General features: G+C 38.7%; 1 protein-coding gene across 2 annotated transcripts in view; it reads right to left on the reverse strand.

Moving 5' to 3' along the window:
* The window catches only part of slc25a21 (solute carrier family 25 member 21), a 339,982-nt gene that overhangs the window by 169,300 nt on the left and 152,892 nt on the right, over positions 1–17,790 (reverse strand). Inside the window, exon 1 of one of the 2 annotated variants that reach the window (XM_055640537.1) lies at positions 11,469–11,550. The exons of the other annotated variant lie outside the window; for it this stretch is intronic. Within the exon in view, the coding sequence (XP_055496512.1) occupies positions 11,469–11,535 (67 nt within the window). The 5' untranslated portion in view covers positions 11,536–11,550. Of the gene's footprint in view, positions 1–11,468; positions 11,551–17,790 lie in introns of those variants that run through there. 2 annotated transcript variants of the gene reach the window in all.

Consider the following 17,790-nt stretch of genomic DNA (forward strand, 5'->3'; position numbering starts at 1 on the left):
TGGACAAATATCCCATCGTAGGGTTCTAAGTGTCTGAAGCCTAATATCCACATCTGTTTCATCAATGATCTTCCCTTCCATCATAAGATCATAACTGGGAATGTTTACTGATAATTGCAAGGTATTCAATTACTATTGCATCTCCTTCAAAAACAAAGCAGACAATGCCTGTATTCAGCAAGTTTTGAAAAAACATTCAGGCATGGTTGATGTTGTAAGTATTATATTGGTTTATTATCGTCATGTGTACTGAGAGACAGTGAAAAAGTTTTGTTTGTGTGCAATGCAATTAAATCAGATCATACTATACTTGAATACAATCAAGCCATGCACAGGTACAACAGGTAGTGCAAAGAAAAAAATACCAGAGTACAAAATGTCATTTTGCAGCATTGTAGCATTGCAGTTCCAGAGAAAAAGTCCAATATCCGCAATGAGGTTGTTTGGAAAATTGGGACTACATCTGATTTTATGGGACTACCATTCAGTAGTCTGATAACAAAGGTGGAAGAAGCTGTTCTTTAGTCTGGTGGTATGTACTTTCAAGGTTTTGTATTTTCAGCCTGATATACCACAGCAGTGCCAGGCAGCGACCATCTGCAATAAGATAGAAGATAACCACTGCCCTTGACAATCAATGGCACTACTATTGCCAAGTCCATCAATAGGCAATAGGTGCAGGAGTAGGCCATTCGGCCCTTCGAGCCAGCACCGTCATTCACTGTGATCATTGCTGATCATCCACAATCAATACCCTGTTCCTGCCTTCTCCCCATATCCCTTGACTCCACTATATTTAAAAACTCTACCTAACTCTCTCTTGATGGCATCCAGAGAATCAGCCTCCACTGCCTTCTGAGACAGAGAATTCCACAGATTCACAACTCTCTGGGTGAAAAGGTTTTTCCTCATCTCATGAATCTACGCTGCACTCCCTCAATAGCAAGAATATCCTTCCTCAAATTTGGAGACCAAAACTGCACACAATACTCCATCTTCAACATCAGGGGGAAAAACATCAGGAACTCAGTTGAACCAGCTACATAAGTCTTATGGTTACAAGAGAAGTTGCACATCATCCTGACTTGGAAATATATCCTGGAATTCCCTATTCTGCATCACTGTGAGAATATCTTCACTGAAAGACTGCAGTGGTTTCAGGAAAGTAATTAGGAATCAAATAATAAATGTTGGCCTTATTAGCAATAGCCAGATACTATAAATTAATTTTATAAACTGAATGTTGCATAAGGAAAAGTATCATTCTGAACATTTCCAACCCAGAAACCAGCTGTTGAATGCAAATGTGATTCATGACGGGAAGTACCCAGTCAAATTTCCAGAAAATGTAAAACAAATCAAATTCCTGTTCCTACTAAAACTAGGGGGAAAAAAAACTACACAATCAAATTTCTAAACTACCCTTTAATCCAAACCAGGATTAACATTTAGTTGTACAGATAGGCCACCCAAGAGTTATGTTAAGCTGCGTTTCATCAAATAAATTTAAACTTTTGATGTCATGTATTTTTGTTTTAGGAACTGCAACTTCATTTAAAACAAGTGAACTGGATGTAGCATTGAGGAAATCCTTGTAACATCAATGGAAACATTCTCCAATTTCATAACTTAATCCACTTGAAATGTTTTTATATGTTAACTCGTGTCACTCTTATATACGTAAATTATTCAAAGTTAATCAATTTGCTACGAAAGTAAAACATTCAAAAATGCAGCTGAATTTTTACTGGATAAATATATAGGCAGGTTATTTTACTATTATTTAATTTTATAGGAAATGGAATTCAGGTAAATATCGCTTCTGCATTAAATTTACAGACTATAAAATAAATGGAATGAAGAAGTCCAAGGGTGCTAAATTCAATAGCTTGAATATTCTGCATTATTTTAGTCTCTCCCAACTAAAAGCCATATTTGCCACGGAGGGAGTGCTGTGATGACTCTCTTGACTGACTTTACGGTCGGATGGCTAGTAGTGAGAGAAGAGACTCAGGCAGTCTTCTTCAGAGTTTCTAAAATTAAGAAATCTCATTGAAACTTATAAAATTCATAAATGCTTTGGCAGACTAGCTGCAAGGAAGGGGTTTCCCTAGACCAGGGGCACAATTTGACAGGTAGACCATAAAGGACTGAGATAAGAAGAAACTCAGAGGATGGTGACTCTTTGGAACCTCTACCCTGGAGGACTGAGAATAGTCCAAGAAACTAATGCATTCCCCAAAAAAGAGGAATGAAGACAGGAGCAACTGGGCCGATTGCGAGGAATATACCATCTACATCCCAGGAACAGGCTACAGGTCTTGACGGTCATGGTGCCTGGAAAGGACTCTCGGAGACTCAAAACATTGGTACAACGGGGGCTGGGAACACAGGAGCAGAACCTGAATAAAGCATGGAACAACATGAAGACGTGGCTTAGGGCCACGTCTAGGAGAGTAATGATAGGCCATTTTCCATGGTAGTGGCTGGCTGCCAGCAGCTGGAATATGGGGTGAAAAACTTGGGTTATGCAGGTGGGATGGCAGCCAAGCCAACCCAGGTAAATGGATGCGACAGACAGGTGACCCGCACAAATGTAACTATTGAGGAAAACAGGGGCTTTGTGCCAAGATGTGCCAGTTGAACCAAAAGGCCAAGGATCTCTCCAGCAGAACCCCTGCTAGAAAGTTTCCCTGCCCTGCATCCTCCTGCCAATGAAATTGAGGAATGGAAAAGATTCATGCAACTCGACCCTAAGCAAATAGCTCCTGGACACCGCAATAACTAATGGAGCCCACCCTCGCACTCCCTGTTCACCTCCCCGCACTTGTTAAACAACTTGGGGATGAGTATATGTAACGGAGAGGGTGAGAGGCCAACTCATAGACCTTCTCCTGGATACAGGTGCTGAACTGGCGTGCTCTAAAGTTCGGAGATTCCCTTCTGCTGGATGGACAGGCAATGACAGCCCATGGGGCTGGGGGACATGGCCTCTTAATAAAGAAAACAAAGCCAGTACCGGTGACGTTGGAGAGAATTGCTGAAGTGAGTCCATTAGAAATTGCTGATTCCTTCAAAAGAACAGCTTAGACCTTGTTAGAACTGTCAGACCTGTGAACAACAATCCCTTATTTGGACATAGGTATTGAGGCAAAGCCAAAAGACCCCCCTGGACCAGGATCAATAAGAAATAAGCACGATCCAAGTCAGTGTGTGTGATTAAAATAAGCTTGTACACTAGCGTAGTCTAGGGTTCATCTCCACATTTCTGAATATGTAACAACTGTAAACTGTGAATAAAGAAGCCTGAAACCTACCATCGGACTCCGAGCGTTAGTACATAGTTCATCCTAACAGCAGCACAGTGGCGCAGTGGTACAGCTGGTTGCTGCCTATCTCCTAAAACTAAAGGTTCGACTACGGCAATAATATCAACAAGAAATTCTTGTACAGAGGTTTGTACACCTTCTGAATCGCCATTGGTGCCCTCAGCCAGGCCTGCGATTTTGAGTTTTCCGATTTTTTACTAGGCTGCTCGCACATGTTCAGCCTAGTAAATTTAACGAAAAATCCACACCCAGTCGCAAAAGGTATTATTAGTTTTATAGGCCTCGATAATATAGTTATAATAGATTTAAAATTACTGTTTCTCTCGCAACCTCTTGCAAAAGGGTTTTATATATTAAAGGTATGTACCTTATTTTTACATTAAATGGGGCATATATATAACCCTATATATCAAATTATCTATAACGAATAGCTCTTTTGGGCTTTTTATATCGCAGTATTTTTCTTGGCACTTGAGGGCACTAATCCAGCGCTATGTCAACGTTCTAAACCGGCGCGTTCCACATGAACCCACTAGAAAGCCGATTTAAATGGGCATTTATTTACAGCAATTGAACACTAAATTCCTTCCATTTGGCCTATAAAATAATGTAAATTAGATATAAAAATCATGTTATATTGTGAATTATTTGTGAATAATCTTTGGACACTTTAAAAATGTTAATCTTTCCTAGAAATGGCCTGTTGACTATCCAAGCACAGCTTTTTTGTACGGTCCATTGAAAAAAGGGAACAAGATGCTAATTTCCAGTATGAAAATGGTCATAACCCTTGAGATATGAAAGTGAATTTGGTGAAATTAAACTTATTGTTATGCTTTATCTATGGGATAAATTGCAGCTTGATTTTTTAAATCTCAAAAGCTTAACCCACTACAAGACAGCACAGGGACAGGATGAAAAAATGGTGTGACACTGAACAGGCGACCTTGGACAAGGAGAGCTGTAAGGGCGTATGCCAGCTTACCCATGAGCAACAGTGAAGCTGATGGATATGTACAATGAAACACACAATGTAGTGGTGTAATATGAGAAAAAGTTTTACTTTACAATGAATAGACCAACTCAGCTCGCACAGGTTTTGGGGAAGCGCTGGGACCTGATCTTTCCTTGTGTGAAAATAGTGGTCTATGCAATTTACATCCTGTGGACTCAACCTATCTTGCAATGACTACACAATCAATGTCACATCTTTGGGAAGTGGCTCCAGCATATAGTAGAATTCAGAGAGAACATGTGAAATTCAGACTTTAATTGTTTGCATTGAGTTGAATGTTTTAAACTATTTAGACGTTTTAGTTTTAATTTTTTAATAATTTTAAATAATTAAAAATTTAATAAACTTTAAAGGGTTGTTTTTTTTATTGTTTTGCAATTTTTTCAGTATTTCATAACATCAGGAATAAGATGTACCATAGAATTTTCTTCAAAACACAACAAGTAAACAACACTGGAAGAAAATACTGATTATTTAATGCAATGGGCAAACAGACCAACAAGATTAAATGCAGAAAATGAAGGAAACAAATAGAGAGCCAATAATGATTAAAAGGGGTATAGGAAAACAAAAGCTTGACTGCTTTTACGGATAAGTGGTAGGGCAAATTGGGAAAGGAGTAAAACCCCTTTTTCACGGGGCGACTTGACGCAAGAGTTAACCAGAGTTGAACATCGTGGGAACCTCTTGCGATAACCGTACGGCATTCGTGGACCACCGTGGCGCTAACGGCAGGTACTCGTGTAACTTGGTGACTCAGGAGAAAATTCAAACAAGCTTGAATTTCTCCAAGAGTGACTTGTACACTTGTGGTTGAACATTGCAACATTATATGCACGTAGTGGCCAGTGTGATATCCGTACTGACTCTTGCGTGTACCGTGGGAACTCCTGCGAACGGTGAACCCGGAAGCTGGACAGAGGGGACAGAAGGTGAGTAAAAATTGTCTTCTGTGGGATTGAATTAAAAAAATAAAGATTTGCATCCGCATATGGACATCAACTTATTCATCAGTTATGTTAATGAGATTCAAGAAAATAACTATAATCTTTAAAAGGGACTTTACTGAATGGTCCCGCATTTTTATGGTCCGTGAGAAATTTTTCACATGTACTTCTTTGAGAGATACAGCTCGGAATCCTCGCCGACCAGCGATCGATGCCTTTCCTAAGCAGGGTCCGGAACGCTACCAATCAATGTTCTCCAGAGACCCGTGTAAAGGAGTGAACTGCACATGCTGGTTTAAAACGAAGACAGACACAAAAAGCTGGAGTAACTCAGCGAGTCAAGCAGCATCTCTGGAGAAAAATAGGTGATGTTTCGGGACGAGACACATCTTCAGACTCAATTCCGATTAGGATGTCTGAAGAAGGGTTCCGATTCGAATCGCCACCTATACTTTTTCTCCAGAGATGCTGCCTGACACGCTGACTTACTCCAGCTTTTTATGTTTTTCTTCCCAGATCTGACTTACCTGCTGAGTTACACCAACATTTTGTGTCCGTGTTCACTATGAACATTGAATTATTTAATTTTAGGTAACTTACCTCTCTCCCCCCCCCCCCCCCCCCCCCCCCCCCCCCCCCCCCCCCCCCCCCCCATGCAGTAATTGTCGGTTAACCAGTCCAAGGTTTGCAACGCTGGTTCCCTCTTGGGATCACACTATCCCTAGCCAACAATTGGCCTATCAGGGAACCAAATATAGACATAAAGTGCTGGAGTGACTCAGTGGGTCAGGCAGCATCTCTGGAGGAAAGGGTTAGGCGACATTTCGGGTCGGGACCCGATCTTCAAAATACCCTGCTGAGGTCATCTGTTGTTGGCCCTGATTTGTCCCGGTCTTTTCTTGCTTCCAGTTCCCCCCTACAATCATCCCGGTAACTGTGCTCACTCCATCTGTGTCTCCCACATACACAGTAAAACTCTGCTTTGTGTGTGTATATACCAATTCAACCAAGGGAGGATATTTATAGTGTGTGAAATAAAAGTGACATCATTTGTGCCACGTGATGATTTAACAATGTCATTCAAGATTTAACGGGAAAGCTCGGGAGACGGACAAGTCACTCGCACAAATAACAGAAATGCCGAGTACCGTGGGAAGTCTTTGTCTACCCCCCCGTTATATCGTGTGATATCGTGCTAGACCACGACCACTTCACTCTGGCTACAAGTCGCCCCGTGAAAAAGGCCTATTAATGAAGTAGATGGAAGCTCAAGTATTATAAATAAAGAGGTAAAGCATAAAAGCAAGGTATCTCTGTAAGATCTTCATAAATTACATGATATACCACAACTTGAATATAGCATCCGAATCTGATGAATTTACTTACAGAAGACTAAGAAATTTATGAGAATTGTTCCAGAGATGACAGGTTTCAATGGCCAGAGAGTAGAAAAACCTGTGGTTGTTTTCCTCTTAGCTGATAACATTGAGAGGAGATTTACTAGAAGTGTAAAAGATCATGACATGTTTATTAGAGAAGGATAATTAGAAAGAAACTGCCTCCATTACTCGAGGACCAGAGGATTCAGATTCAGGATTCAGCAAAAAGAAATTGGGGCAACATTTGTGAACTTTTATGTTTACATTGGGAGTTGTTACAACCCTGAAAGCAATCCTGAGATTGTTGCAAATATCAATTTATTTGTGGCTAATAAAGAATTGAATAAATATTATTTTTTAAACTGCAGGACCATAATGAAAGGACAAGGTAAGGAAACTAGCTGGACGTCTCTGCATCTTTGAATCAAATGGCCTCCTCTACTGATTTAATTATTCTGCAAAACAGAAGTATTCAGATCCTCACTGCAGTCCTGCTGTTAAATTAGTTCATAGCTCACCTTAACTCCATTTATCATTCTGGTTTCATACCTGCCCACATCCAACTAAAATATATCACTTATGAAGAATATTTTGTTAATATTTGTAACAAAAATAATTAAATCTTGTTGGTCTCAGTATCCATATCAGGGGAGTCTTCACGGATTCTTCTAGTAGAGTGGGCTTTGGTGAATAAATGCTGGTAATGCAGTTATTATTTTGTGTAAAGCTCCTCATTTATTTTTGCAGTACACCTCTCTTTTCCTATGCTGAAGCATAGTGGCCATATCTGATGATTTGTGTAACACAGTGATAAAGATTCTTGGAGGTAGTATTATTCATTCCAGAGTAGTTTCCAAATAACATTGTCAAATGACTAATAAAATAATTATCTATATCAAATGATTATATTCATGGAGACAGACCACAGATATTGTCTGATCTGCTGAGTTCCTCCAACACTTTGTGTTTTGATGATCATCATGGGACATTTGCCCTGGTAAATACAGATATTGGAAGAGGATATTCACCTATGATAATGAGCTGGAATGGAGTCAAGGGGGGAGGTAAAGTGACAAGTGCAGCATTTCCTGTGGTTGCAAGGGAAAGTGCCAGGAGAGAGGTGGTTTGGGTGGGAAGGGATGAATTGACCAGGGAGTTACGGAGGGAGCAGTCTCTGCGGAAAGCAGACAGGGGAGGAGATGGGAAGGTGTGGCCAGTGGTTGGATCCCGTTGGAGGTGGCAAAAATGTCAGAGGATTATTTGTTGTATGTGACGGCTGGTAGAGTGTAAGGTGAGGACAAGGGGGACTCTGCCCTACCTCCGCTCGGTTCGCAATAACCAACCTGATCTCCCGGTGGCTCACCACTACCATTCCGAATCCGACCTTTCTGTCCTGGGCCTCCTCCATGGCCACAGTGAGGCCCACCGTAAATTGGAGGAGCAGCACCTCATATTTCGCTTGGGCAGTTTACACCCCAGCGGTATGTACATTGACCTCCAATTTCAGGTAGTCCCTGCTTTCTCCTACCCTTCCCAGCTCTCCCTCAGCCCACTGTCTCCGCCACTTCCTTTCTTCTTCCCGCCACCACCCCTCCCCACCCACACATCAGTCTGAAGAAGGGTCTCGACCCAAAACATCGCCTATTTCCTGCTGCTCACCCGCTGAGTTTCTCCAGCATTTTGTCTACCTTCGATTTTCCAGCATCTGCAGTTCCTTCTTAAACACTGTGCAAAAACAGGACATTTTGAACCACTGCAAAATATGGACACACTCTTTGGTGATGAAGGCTGCTGCTGAACTCAGCATGCTCTGCATTGTTGAGGATAGCAACCGTATCCAAATGTTCAATGCATGTGCTCAGGTCAAAAAAAAAATTAAGGTATGGCATAGAACTAAGCCCCAACTCCTGCGCTTGGCATACAGAACGGGATCAAAGATTGAGAAGGTTATGACATTTGGAATTCACCACACCTGCACGAGATGTGCAAAGACAATGCTGAATTGCAATGCTCACTTCCAGTGTTTCCTTCACAAATGATTTGGTAAGGGGTTATCCCCAAGCCTTTGTTCAATTAAAAAGTAGCTGCAAGACTACAGTCGAAGAAGAGTCAGAAGTGTCCTGACTTGAAATATCACCTATCCACTCTCTCCACAGATGCAGAGTTCCTCCAGCACTTTGTACTTTGTACAAAACAACGGCACCCCTCTTTTAACATATATAATACTACCATGAAACATTTAAATCCTTTGACTTTGGGATTATGCCAAACCTCACAAAATCTACTTCCTCGCTCTGCACTCTCCAACTCACCACCCAAAGCTCACTCCCTCAACCATTCCCTTGGAGGCCCATCTAACCACATAAACACCTGCTCTACTTCTCAGAAATATAATTGCACACATCCTACATTACCAAGCAAATCAACATTGTAACAAATATTCCACTTCTTCGAAGTGTGAGGCTAAAAGAGAGTTGACTTTCATCTGATTATTATCCTTCTCATCTGTTGCAGGTAATAACTTTCTTCCATCTATGACCTAGGTATGTCCGATTCCATTCATGTGGTCATGTTCTCAATGAGGGTTAATTTCAGAGGGTTTTTTCTCCATCACTCAGAAAAGGCAACTTTACTTCTCCTTAGAGATGGTTGGCAAAATGTTTGTGGAGAAAGGGCAAGAGTATTTTAGTGCCTCCCGCCCTGACAATACCATCAGGTGATGCACTAGCGCATGAGGCAAATGAAACAAAACTGTGCGTTAGCCATGATCACTGCAGAAGTTGAAACTGAGGCTGGAAATGAATGGTTGGCCAGCGCTGATCATAAACTGGAACACCCAAGATCCCCAGACTGCCTGTCTTTACTAATATTGATCCCAAATCTTGTAAATTAACATTTCATTCCCTTGAACAATGAAAATGCTGGAAAGCAAGACTACATTAAAATATTTTTGTCAACAGGTAGCAAAATACCCCATTTCTATAAAAATAGATCATACATCATTTAATATTTATACGTTCTAAAAATTATTTCTTTAAATAAATAACTTGTGTAAATGATTGGCATCAAGCCAACAGCAAACCGATTCTGCTGAAGTTGGCAAGTTCTCCATTTTAAGATTCACTTTTATTTCCCCAATAATTTTATTCCTGTGATATCTTTTTCATAAACCCTTTTGTTGTTCAATAACTAAGAGCACAACGTAAGCATATTTTCAGTGCCATAATGTGTCATTTTTCAGCTGGACAACAAGGACACGATACATCTCAAATCTTAAAAAATCATTTAAAAATGTTACTTGCATGCAAAGAAAGAAATTTAAAGGCAAATGATTGCTAGCTGGTGCAAGCATATAATGTATGTTGAGAAGGGGGCAAATCTTACTCAACAGGGCATACTTCAATTCCCAGGGCACTCATAAACAACTCCGAGAATTGATGACCTTTTCAGAGCGATCCAGGAAAATACCTAACTATGTAAAAATGCCTGTCTAATTTATTGATTCATTCTGAGTCATCATGAGAAACTCTTGAGGCCGAGCAGTTCCTTACCCCGAGGCAATGTGGCCATGTTTGACATTAACGGAAAGAGCCTGACTACATGGAGGCCCTTGGTACCTGCTGGTGCAATTCTCTAGCACAATGTTTATCTTGGATCAGCCTTCCAGCCAACTGTTTGTAATTGATCCTCTACAGGGACAAGTTAGGATATGAACATGAACTTTTTTTTTTTCTTAAACTCTATCAGTATTTATTTCCAACCCCCTTTATTCCCTTCCACATTGGCTAAGAACCAAGCTGCTGCCATGACACAAAACAGTTTTATAAGCAACTCCTGAAAAAGCTCAGACACACAGCTTGTGAATCCATGCATGGTCTGTGTGCTTATAATAGTTGTACTTCCACCTTGTGTGAGAGAAAGCTTACCTAATTATTACATGACCAATTTCTGCAAGCAAAATATCAAAGTGACATTTATCTCCAGATCAGTCATCAGTCAATCTGACAGAAAGACAATATACACAATCACCAAATTAAGACAGCGGATGCACAAACTTCCAAAGGTTCTCTTCCTAGGGTAAATATTACCAGATCCCCATTTACCAAATTCAGCACCTAACTCAGACTTGTTTTCAGTTCTCTGGACAAAGATTGATTCAGTGAAAATATGAAGAGTTTCATATAAAACACACCAGGATCTAATCAAACGAAATTTAAATAATGCTCAGAAAAACTTCCACTGTTACCAACTATTGTTTGTTTTTTTTAAGCTTTCCATTTGGCAGTAAAAATTAGTGTACATTTTGTTTGATTTTCAGCTTTCTGATTAAAACTGGCACAAATCCCTGGGTCTTCAGAATTAATCCGAGCAAGCATCAAGTTTTACTGAAAACAAGCTAACTTTGTCTTCTTCTGGTAACATGGATTAAAATGGAAATACTAGCAGCTGACAGCACATTTTTTCCCTAAAAACAAGCCAAAATGACATAAGAAAAATTAAGCAAGTAAATTAGTCTGCTAAGAATCAGCAATTGCTTACAATAATAGGATTGGCAAGCCAATCAGCCATTCAGAAAGGAGACGGCTGAGCTTCCAATTACAACACTGTAAAGTTGGCTTCTGTGGGCCTTCTGAGGTAGTTTCTACTGTACATTTTCACTTAAAAATATTCTTTCAGATATATGTAATGCTATAAAGGAATTACTAATTGGATAAATTCCACTAAAAAAACTGAACTATATTAGATTCTAAAGATGGAGTATTATTCATTTTATTAAAGAACCATAATGTTTGCTTACCCTCATTCCAACTCAAGGTCATAAAAACAAACTGGATTGGTGCCAATCTGTAGTGCGGCCTGACCATACAGGTCCAATACACACTTTCTTCATAAAGAAAACAAATCTGTTTAAAAGGATAGTATGTCTTTTCATTTGTCTTTTTTTTAAATGTTAAGATACCTTTATTGTTGTGGAAGGCTTCTTAAATTTCATATTGAAATAATTAGGGAATCAATTTTCAAATCCAGCTAGCTCTAATTCATTTTGCCTGGACTCCAGGTCAACAGACATAGTCATGAGTCTGATACATCTGTCATTGTACTATATGCTGTCTGAGATGAGGGGTCAAGCTGCAGGTGCACAGGAATATATAGCTGCAGTATTCTCAGCCCACCCATGTGCAAAAATGGAAGCTTAACAGGTAGCAGTATTCCTCAGTCAATTTATTAGTTGGAAAAAGAAATATTTACATTTTTGTTTATTGCTGGCAAACTTGTGGAAACGGCAATTTTGCAGCATCAAGTAGCCATGCACAATGAACTTCATACATTTACTATCAATAATTTCAACCGAGTACACTGTATTTAAGGACTAAACCAAACATGTGCTGCCTCTGCATCTTTAATGGAAAGAAGAAAAGGTGCAAATCAGCAGGCTGGGAAAATGAAATATTTTCCAACCAACATGGCCCGATGCATTAAAGAAATATCTTATTTCTCATTGGCGTCTGTAGTAGTTTTAACATCACAATACAAAGCAAATACACATTAAAAAGAAATACTTCATTTTTCAGAAAGGGGCATAAATGGGGCTCCGTTTACTGCCTATCCCTGAACTGAATGGCCTGTGTGAGTATTTCATAGCGATGCAAAAGACTGCAGATGCTGGAACCTTCAGCAAAATACATAATGTGCTGGAGGAACTCAGCGGGTCAGGCAGCATCTGTGACGGGAATGGACAGACAGCGTTTCGAGTCAGGACCCTTCATCAGTCTGGTCTCAGTCTAAAGAAAGATCCTGACTTGAAACATCGTCTGTCCATTTCCTTCTTAGATACTGCCTGACCTGCTGAGTGCCTTCAGCACTGTTTTTTGCCAGGTATTTCATAGGATAATTAAGAGTTAACTGAATCAGGTGTCACGTAAAAACAGGACTGGGTAACATTTCCTCCCACGTAATTAATGAACCAGATGAGTTTATAGGGCAACCCAGTAGTTTTGTGCTCATCATTGCTTGGAGTAGCTTGTTGGTTTACCATTAACTTGCCTCAGAACCCACTTTGACCCAACAACCTTCTTAAGCAGAAAATTCATCTTATACTAAACAAAAAATCCAGGTCTTCTGTTTAATGATTTGAATTAGTGAATTAATTAAGATGGATTTTTTTTATTATTTGAAGTGAAAAACTACAGTGCACCTATGAAACATTTTGGAATATTGTCTTGTTATTATCTTGGTTTTTAATTATTCACTATCTAAAAAGTAAAAAAAAACATTCACATCGTTTAACTTTCGCTATGGTGAAGATTTTTTTTTCTACTGGAGCCTGTTCGTATCAGGTCACTCGGTTCCTTCTTCTTGGGCGATTCCTTGAGATTGAGGGTAATTTGCCAGTAATGACAACAAATTATGTAATTTAATGGTAAATTCTGCAACATGTACCCTTTGTAGTCTGTAGCGTTTTCAGTTTGCTCAACTGCTTTTCAATCAGGATTTTACTTAAGTCACTTGTTTCAAGTTTGAAACAACAAAATAGAAAACTGTAACAGTATACAATGTTTTTCAAATCCCCATCTTCTTAATCTTGAAATCCCATTCCTTTACCAGTCACCCGAGCCAACTTCAATGTTTCCTTTCTTCAATATTATTTTTCCAATCCCATGTATCCAACCTCAACTCTCACCATACAATGGTTGAAAATGATTCACCATTACGCATCAGGAAATATGAAGGATAAAAACCTGGTGGACTCTGCACATTCCATGCCCCATTCCTGCAAACTTCCATTCAACGAGACAAAGTATGCTAACCTCCCTTTCTGGCACCCTACTTTTTTTGTCATCAATTGAAAACCTGATTAACTCATTTAGAAATCTTAACAATTATTGCTACAAAAAAAAGTGTTGTTTTTACTGACAAGTTTCTGAAAGTGCATATTTTTAAGTACTTAACATAAATAGTTTTCAGTAGATAAAACTGAAAACTATGAATATTTCTAAAGAATTATTTTACTTCTTGTATGATGTATAATTAAACACTACGCAAAAACTGTTTCCCAAATGCATTGTATTTTCTCGTAACAAAGACAAATAATTTCATACTTAACCATTTACACAAAGTAATTTAATACATTTAATAAAGGATTTAATTATTAAAAGAGATCAATATTCTGAATGAACAAGTCAGTAATTTCTCCTCCCAAAGAGCTCCTCCCAAAATATGTTTCCCACCCAAGAGAAGAAATTCCAATGTTTCCAAGCATGAAAAACATCTGCTGGAGACTCGCCATGTCAGTTCTCCCAGACAGAAGACATGCTCAAAAGGCGAATATAGTGGACCCAACTTCGGAAAGCTCTCATTATTTTGAGCATGAATTGGCTTTCTTCCCAGTCCTATTTCCCGGTACTATAAAGCATTTAAATAGTTCAATACCAGTCCAGACTTAAACAAACATGGCGGATTTCTCCCAGACTTCTACCTCAACAGGAACAATTGAAGCTTCCACCTGAGGTAGGAGATATTGTTAACAATTCTAGAAATATATACAGAAACAGAACTTTATAATTTAAACTACTTCACCAAAAGTGTTTTTTTTAAATCTAATTTCATATTTATTCACCACATTAATTATAATTTTTGATATGATTGATTTGGTTCCTGATTATTGGTACAAAATTATTAAATATTTTTAAGTTGTTTGACTTTATTTTTTAAAAAGGTAATCCAATTTCCTTTTTGCTATTATTCAATTTGGTGATCAATCACTAATTTAGTAAACTTTCAAACATCTATTACAGGTAAATAATATTGGCCAGAACACTAGAAACCTAGTAACAATCCAAAGCAAAATCTACAAAACAGATTCACCAGTGTTGAGCATGGGTCAAGAAATAAAGGCTGCTGATATATTATCCTCATCCTGCATACTGTATTTAGTGCTGGTAAGGTTGGGTTGCTGGAATTGGAAACCTATGATAGTACCTTCATCAACTTATTCAAAAGCTGATACTGCTACCAAGGTGGAGATTTGTTAGTTCTAGCATGATGCACTCACAAGCACGTGTAATCCAATCTGGGTGTTACTTAACCAATAACCTTCAGAGCAAGATGCAGATCACCTGAAAAGGTTGATATTTGCAAACATAAATAAACAATTTTTAAAAATCTAATTTCTAGGAAGAATTCCTGTACAATTCAATGGGATCATCAAGAAGTTGATAGAAAACAAATATGGGAATACTTATTTTTGCCCAATTCCTTCCAAGATGCAGTGTCAAATAGGTAAGTCTCTGAAATTTAAGAGAGCTTTTAATTTAGAATTTGTCCTATCGCCAATGTCTACAATCTTCCTAATTCCCACTACATGTCAATGATTGAAGCATAAGGATAGTCATGAAAACCCATTTCCAGATCCCATGTCAGAAACAAATTCCAATGTTAATTTGAAACATTTAGGCTGTGTATTTACACCACTTTAAAGAAAAGATTATTTACACATGACTCATTTAGTCCCTTTATAATCTTATTTTGAATTATTGCTGATGATGTTGCTGATCCAAAAAAATAACTGATTTATAAAACTATATTCAATGGTAACATATTTTTAAATAATGAAAGTTAAAATAAAATACTGCATCTGAAATCACAAATTCAAATCACCTGCTGTCATTAATTGGGGGTCTAAACCTAATGAAATAGATTGCCAGAGTTCAGATTTAACTTCAATATTTTCATATGATGACAACTTTTAGCTTCAAAAATGAAAATCTATTTCACCATTGAACGTATGTATTCATATGTAGCCCAAGGACTGTATTACTTTAACCTCTTGAGTTTATGTTGTCTGAGAAAGTATCCAGTACCAGGAATTGAATTCCTTCCATGGCTCAGAGGCAATAATTTATTACAAGTAAAAGGTTCATGTGTCTGTGTTATCGTTTTTAAGAATCGAGAAACTACATGAGAAGACAGAATGTTTAAATATAGGCATAATTACTGCAATCATTTTTTTCTGGTTTCCTCTTCATGTATCCAGACAATCCCATCTCTTAGTGTTGGTAAAACCTGACAGTTGCATGACAAGGAATGTTTCCCTTTGTAAAAGCCAACTTCCTTTCTGTGTAGTTTTAGCCTAATTGAAATGTTTCCTATTGAGCTCAATCAAGACAGCAATTATCTAATTACTCACTTATGCTTTTCCAGTCCAAAAATGCCTGGACAAGCATACTGGAAGCACTGAAGGAAGTTTTTTTTAAAGAAGGTTTGTGAGTCAGAGGACAGTAGTGGTGGCTGGTTGGTGGTGGTATTGTTCTTGAAGAGTACAAAATATGGTTTTATGATTTGCTTCCGTGTATTTGTCTTGCAATACTGCTTGTCATATCGACATACTTGTTTTAGAATACAGTTAGTTCAAATTAATGTTCAATGTCCTCCTTAGATAATTTAATTTAAACGTGACAAAAGGAACGTGCTTAAAAGAAAACACTGCACCTCTTGATCAAAAATTTTTTAATCTTGGAACAGAAAGGGCCTAAAGTGAAGACTGATAGCATATATTCTTCAGCAAAAATCCTAATCAACCTCCCACAAACATGTACGGTAATTACTTTCTGATGGCCTGTTTGCGTTAGAATTTGACTTGAACGGAAAAGCTGGTTTTGGATGTTCTACTAATGTCAGAGGGAAATTACATTTTCAGTGTAAATTTATTGAATATACGTCATCTCATGTTAATCTGTTTCCTTGGAAGTTAACAATTTCACAATATCGAATAAATATTTATTATACAGTTAAAAGATTGTTGCTCTCCATTGTCTGTTTTATTAATACCCTTGAAAATCAAAGAGAATGCAAGTGCTGGAAATCTTAAAAGAAATTTCAGGTAATACGCAGCATGTCAGATGACATCTGTAGGGAAGTAAAATAGGGATACATTTTCAAGCTTTCATGAAGGGTCTTAAACCTGAAATGTCAATTCTGTTCCTCTTTCCCCAGATATGCCCAAAGGGGCTGTCCCACTGCGGCGACCTAATCCGCGAGTTCTGACGAGTTTGCCCTCAACTCATACTTGCAGCATGGTCGACGCGAGGGCCTAGGAGGTCTTTGTAACTCTCCTTCATGCTCGAGAGTAGTCCCCGCGTACTCGAGGCCTCAGCTAGGTCGCGGCTTATTTTTCAACGTTGAAAAATGCCTGCGAGTAAAAAAGTGTTGCCATGGAAAAAATCAATACTTTTTTTACTCGAAGGTTTAGTCGAAGTAGGTCGTAGTAGGTTGGCATGTTATTCGTAGGTAATCGAGGATAGTCAAAGGTAGTCGTAGATAGTCTTCAACATAGTCGAAGGGAGGTCGAAGGAGGTCGTCTTCACTCTCCACTATTCGGTGTCCAATTTTCCCGAAGCTAGTCGAAGCTAGTCTTCAACTTAGTCGAAGGAGGTCAAAGGAGTTCTTAGTGGAAGGAGGTCTTCAACATGACATTTTTTCAAACTCTCCTAAACTCTTCTAAACTCGCCAATTAGGTCACTGCAGTGGAACAGCCCCTTTACCTGTTAAGAGTTCCCAGCATTTTCTCTGTACGAGGATTATCATCCTTGGTGTATAAAGTCTGGAATCAAGGCAGACTCAACTTCAAAATACCTGTGACAAAAGTTTTGCATCAGACAATTAAACTCTTTGAACATAGCTAGGTTGCAAAATATGAACTAATCATCTTATATCTTTCATTCTTCACTTTGGACAAGATGTTAAATGAAACATAGAAACATAGAAAATAGGTGAAGGAGTAGGCCATTCGGCCCTTCGAGCCTGCATTGCCATTCAATATGATCATGGCTGATCATCCAACTCAGCATCCTGTACCTGCCTTCTCTCCATACCTCCTGATCCCTTTAGCCACAAGGGCCACATCTAACTCCCTCTTAAATATAGTCAATGAACTGGCCTCAACTACCTTCTGTGGCAGAGAATTCCAGAGATTCACCACTCTCTATGTGAAAAATGTTTTTCTTATCTTGGTCCTAAAAGATTTCCCCCTTATCCTTAAACTGTGACTGGACTTCCCCAACATCGGGAACAATCTTCCTGCATCTAGCCTGTCCAACCCCTTAAGAATTTTGTAAGTTTCT

This window comes from Leucoraja erinacea, chromosome 9, assembly GCF_028641065.1.
Source record: "Leucoraja erinacea ecotype New England chromosome 9, Leri_hhj_1, whole genome shotgun sequence".
Classification (NCBI taxonomy): domain Eukaryota; kingdom Metazoa; phylum Chordata; class Chondrichthyes; order Rajiformes; family Rajidae; genus Leucoraja; species Leucoraja erinaceus.